Source organism: Psammomys obesus, unplaced genomic scaffold, assembly GCF_907164565.1.
Source record: "Psammomys obesus unplaced genomic scaffold, mPsaObe1.curated_primary_1811, whole genome shotgun sequence".
Lineage (NCBI taxonomy): Eukaryota > Metazoa > Chordata > Mammalia > Rodentia > Muridae > Psammomys > Psammomys obesus.
In genome coordinates this window covers 1-4,945 of record NW_026589504.1, presented here as the reverse complement: position 1 = coordinate 4,945, position 4,945 = coordinate 1, and the positions used below count along the sequence as shown (strand labels likewise).

Sequence of the window (4,945 nt, the reverse complement as noted above, 5' to 3'; positions counted from 1 at the left end):
AGGGAAAAGGAACACTCCCCTCCCCCAGCTGGCTGTTCGCCTGACAGCCTGTAAACTTGATCCCCAGTGCTCTGCTTTTTCCTGTCTGTGGGATTGCTCGCTGTGGCCCACTACCAGGCTGCCTCAGTCGTTGGATCTGAGAGTTCACTGCTTGATTATGCCCCTATGCCCTGTTCCCGGCCCAAATTCATACCCTGGTTTCCTGTTCTCGCTTCAGGAAACCCTCTCCACCAAGCCCAAATTCAGCCTTGAATCCTAGGGCAGCCTCTCCACACCAGCTGGTTTTCCTTAATATTTTTATTTTTTGCGTGGGTGAGCATGCCAGAGCACACACACGCAGGGCAGATAATTTGCAGAAGCTGGTTGTCTCCATCTACCATGTGAGATCAGGCTTGGTAGCACTAGCCTTTACCTGCCGAGCCCTCTCACCGGCCCTGCACCCCAGTTCCTGTCCAGGCCTTCCAGTCTCTCCTTCTATCTAACCCCCCCCCCCCCAGGCTCTCAGGTTCGACTTCACTGCCCTTTCTTCTCACAGCTGAGGTTCTGGGCAGTGATGATGGCAATGCTGCCCAGGACGACCCCGGCTCCCATGATGTCCGTGGGCGCCACGGCTTCGTAGAGAACGTAGTACTGCAGTATCAGAGCCACCACGACCTCAGAGTGCAGCAGGGCACACACCAGGGCAGGGTGGGCCTTCGTGACGGCATAGCTCACACAGATGAAGGACACCAGTGCCAGGAGCCCCACGGCCACCACGCAGCTCCAGCTCAGCACGTCCTGCGGGATCACCGGCGTCTGCAGCACAAAGAGGCCCGGTACACAGACGATTATTCCCACCAGGCCGAACAGGAAGGCCACGGTTGGTAGGCAGGAGGGGAAGCGAAGAGACCGGTAAACCTGCAGCCCCAGTGACAGAGCCAGCCCTCCCAGGAAGGCCAGGATGTAGCCCAGGGCCATATAGAGCCCAGTCGTCCCCTCTTGCAGTGTTCCTACTCCAGGTCCCACAATGATGATTAGTCCCAGGGTGCTGCCGAAGAGGCCACACCAGGCGTAGCCGCCGAGACCCTGGCTCTCCAGGCAGAGCGCAAGGAGGGCCGAGCACACGGTGGAAGAACCTTTGCGAACAGTGACCGCGTTGCCGGCCGGCACCACCTGAACTGCGCTGTAGGCGCAGCCGATGCTGAGGACGTTGAGAACGGCGTGAAGGAAGGCCCGAACCCGGACGTCAGGAGGCCCCAGCAGCGGATCGCCTCGGAACTTGAGTAGCAAGGCGATGGGGAGATGGAAGAGGCATCGGAAGATGAGCAGCTCCAGCGAGGGCAAGTGGGAGGACTGGTAGGCCATGCGGGAGAACGGGCCCACGAAGCCGGCAGACAGGCCTCCACCGAGCAGGGCCACAAACACGCCCTTGGTGGCATCGGAGGGCCCGCAGCGCTGGTGATGGCTCGAGGGGAGGCCGGCTGGAGTGGAGGACAGCAATGGCCAGGTGAAATAGGGAGGACGGGTCTTCTGTCAAGGAGAAAGGAGCTCGGGCAGGAGGGCAACCACAGCCCGGGCAGCTTAGGGTAGGGTGAGTGCCAGGCTGAGATCACAGCCCTTCAGGACGGTAGAGGCAGTCATAGGCGCTAGAGAGGGCCGGAAGATGGAAGAGGTGGTGCGGTGTGGGCCTTGAGCATCTAGAGCAGGGAGCAGGGGGTAGACAGTCCAGGGCGCGTCCTGTCCCTCTGGGAGGGACAAAGGACCCAGGGATGCTCTGCTCCTTTGAGGAAAGGGAGTTAGCTTCAGACGCTATGTACCCACATGATGTCACAGGCTCCAGGGACTTCTGGGAGCATCATTAGGAATTGCATTTGTCGGAGTCTCCTGGGCCACTGGGAAGTTTAGAGGAGGAGGGGAATATCCAGATCCTGACCGCTGCCCTGATCTGCTATTCCCCTTTGCCATAGTACTCACCGTCTCTTCTTGGCCTTCCCCATCTCCTCCTGGGTCTGGTTGCCTGATCCCCTTCAGAGCTCCAACCATTGTGACTTGGTTGGAGTGGGGGTAAGGTTCTTCCCTGGAACCTTCCTGAGGGGGCAGGGACTATTTTCTCATTAATTCTAATTCTGTTTTTTTTTTTTTTCTTTTCTTTTGGTTGTTTTGTTTTTTGTTTATTTTGGGGGTTGGTTTGTTTTTGTTGATTTTAGTTTGGGATGAGTTCTGAGGGTGAGAGGAGAAAGAGGCAAGCTCGTTCTGTAGGCCAGGCTATTCTGGAATTCACTATTTGACCAGGATGTTAGGAGGTGTGTCCCACCAGTCCAGGCTTCTCTTCTGTCTTTGTTGCTATGACTCCAGGTTTATTCTCATTCTCTCTTCTTCCTCTCCCCTCCCCCTCTAGCTCTGTAATAAAATTGATTTTGGTTTATTTGGTTTATGTTTTGCCTCATTTTACAAGGGTTGTGTTTTTTTCTTTTTGATTTCTCTCTGTGTGTGTTCACGTCCCTGTGAATATAAAAGCAAGACGGTGACATCACGTATTTTCCTTCAGGCTGTGTCCGCCTTTTGATTTTTTTTTTTTTTTTAACAGTCTTCATTGGCCAAATCTTGCCAATGAAGGTTCGGCTGGCTGGTCAGAAAACCCCAGGGATCCCCCTGCCTCTGTGTCTCCTACCCTATGATTACAAGCCTGCAGGACCCCTATGTGGCCTCCTCTCTTCTTTTCTGTCTGGGTGAGCGTGTGTGTGTGTGTGTGTGTGTGTGTGTGTGTGTATGCATATGAGCACGTCACGTGATGCCGTGAGCATGTGGCGCTCGGTCCTCACCTTCAGCCCGTCTGAGACTGACTCTTTTTCTCGTGTGCTTCTGTAAATGCCAGAGTAACCGTCCTGAGTGCTCCTGGGGCTCCTCCAGCTCTCACCGCCGGGCCTTACACTGGACGATCACCCCAGCCCCTGGTCAGCCTTTTTACTTGAGTTCTGGGGCTCAAACCCAAGCCTTCATGCTTCTCTCTGTGTGTTTTTATTCTTATTTTCACATTCTGTCTTATGCGCATCAGTGTGTGGCCTGTCTTCGTGTCCGTGCACCACGTGCCTGTGCCTGGTGCCCTTGGGGGTCAGAAGAGGGTGTGGGGTCCCCCGAAACGAGTCACAGATGTTTGTAAAGCTCCCTGTGGAGTTTGAGAGTTGAGACTGGATGGTCAGCCCAGCACTCTTACCCGCTGAGCCGTCTCTGTAGCCCCAGGTTCTTTTTAAACAATTTACTGTGAAGACGGGCATCGTGGCGCACACCTTGAATCCTAACATTTGGGAGCAGAAGTGGATCCAGAACAACCTGATCTGCGTAGTGAGTTCCAGGTCAGCCAGGGCTACACAGTGAGACCCTGCCTCAAACAAACAAAGACAAAAATGGAAGAGAAAAGATGAGTGTGTGTGTGTGTGTGTGTGTGTGTGTATGTGTTCATGCAAGCGTGTATGTGCATGAGTGTGCAGGCTGAACCATCTCTCCAGTCCCAAGATTTATTTTCTTGAATTATGTGTGTGTGTAGACATCTGTGTAAGAGTGTGTGCATAAATGCAGGTGCCTGCGGAGGCCAAGAACATCCCCTGGAGCGGCAGCTGGGTGTTGGGGGACAAACCCTTGGGTCTTCTGACAGAGCAGTTCTCTCTCTTAACCACTGAGCAATCCCTCTAGCCCTCGCTGTCTTGCTTCTCTTGGGTTTGAGACAAGGCTGGCCTCAGTCACTGCTGCCCTCTGTGGCATCTGGCCTCAGTCACTGCTGCCCTCTGTGGTATCTGGCCTTGAACTCTTGGTCCTCATGCCACAGTCTGCCAAAGTGCTTGGGATGTAGGCTCGGCTCGGGGCAGGCACCGTGTTCAGCTTCAGTTTCGGTGGGTTTTGTTCCTTTTGCTGCTGTCGTTCTTTGGAAAAGGGGCTGCTGTGTAGCTTGTCAGGTCTGAGTGGCTGGGGCTTGCTAGTGGCCAGCACGGCCTTGAGCTTGTAGTAACTTCCTGTCTTGGCTGCCCTAGTGCAGGGATGGCAGGCCTGAGCCATCACACCCCAGGGAGCCATTTGAGAGTTTGTCTCCTGAGGTGTTCCCTTTGGGGTGGGGGCGGGGCTTGTTTTGTTTTTGAGACCTCTCACTAGGTAGCCCTGGCTGACCTGGAGCTTGCCGCTTAGAGCAGGCTGGCCTCCAACTCACAGAAATCCTCCTGCCTCTGCCCCCCAGCAACATCATGGTAGGCCTCTCCAGAGTTTTTAATTTTGCAACTCCAGGGGGGAGTCTGTAAGATGTCTCAACGGTGGTTCAGGAATATGGTTTCTGTGTTCACTCTGTTTCTCATGCTTCTGCCTGTTCTGGGCTAGTGTCGCGCCAGGAGGCCTGCACGAAGGCCTCTGCGTTTATACACAAGGACGCAGGAATGGATCTTTCCACTAGTGGACACAAAGTTCCAGGCTCCGCGTTTATCTGCACTAGTGATCATCCGTGCGGAGGCCCGTTCTGCCGGGCTGGCCCGGGCATTCCTTGCCTGTGGGCCTGGTGGCTGCCCCTGGGTGGCTGCCTTGTGCGGATGCTGACTCTAGGTCTATAGGTTCCACTGGTGCCAATTGTGAATCAGCCATGTTGTAAGTCTTCGGCCCCCGAGAACGTGTGTGAGTGTGTGTGTGTGTGTGTGTGTGTGTGTGGTGAGCAAATGTGCACACACAGCACGCTCTAGGCGATGTGTACCCCTGAGCGAAGGGGGCGCAGAGAGGGGAGGGCGGGGGGCGGGCGCGGGGGTGAGCCCCTCCACAGGGAGCGAGTGGTCTAGGGCGGCGCGGCCCAGCCACCGCCCCGCAAGGTGTCCCCGCGGCTCGCGTTTCCCGGGGTGGGATCCTCCGGGCTCGGCCGCCGGGGCCCAGGGTCGGCGGCGGCCGCGCCGTGCTGGCTTCCTCTCGGCGGCGGCGGCGCTGGGGGGGGGGCGGTTTC

General features: G+C 56.1%; 1 protein-coding gene across 1 annotated transcript; it reads right to left on the bottom strand.

The window, feature by feature from the left end:
• Nucleotides 1–488: 488 nt before the first annotated feature.
• Nucleotides 489–2,204, bottom strand: LOC129675077 (solute carrier family 35 member G3). Its single transcript, XM_055605136.1, has 2 exons — nucleotides 1,954–2,204; nucleotides 489–1,509 (listed from the first exon to the last, which is right to left on the bottom strand). Exons 1-2 carry the CDS (start codon nucleotides 2,020–2,022, stop codon nucleotides 514–516), a joined length of 1,065 nt encoding a protein of 354 aa, XP_055461111.1. The 5' UTR covers nucleotides 2,023–2,204; the 3' UTR covers nucleotides 489–513.
• Nucleotides 2,205–4,945: the final 2,741 nt, after the last annotated feature.

Bases quoted from the DNA above. Each gene is read 5' to 3' on its own strand.
- LOC129675077 (XM_055605136.1), bottom strand. From the start codon at position 2,022: ATGGTTGGAGCTCTGAAGGGGATCAGGCAACCAGACCCAGGAGGAGAT. The intron at 1,510-1,953 runs GTGAGTACTATG...TCTCCTTGACAG, and splicing joins GGGAAGGCCAAGAAGAGACG to AAGACCCGTCCTCCCTATTT.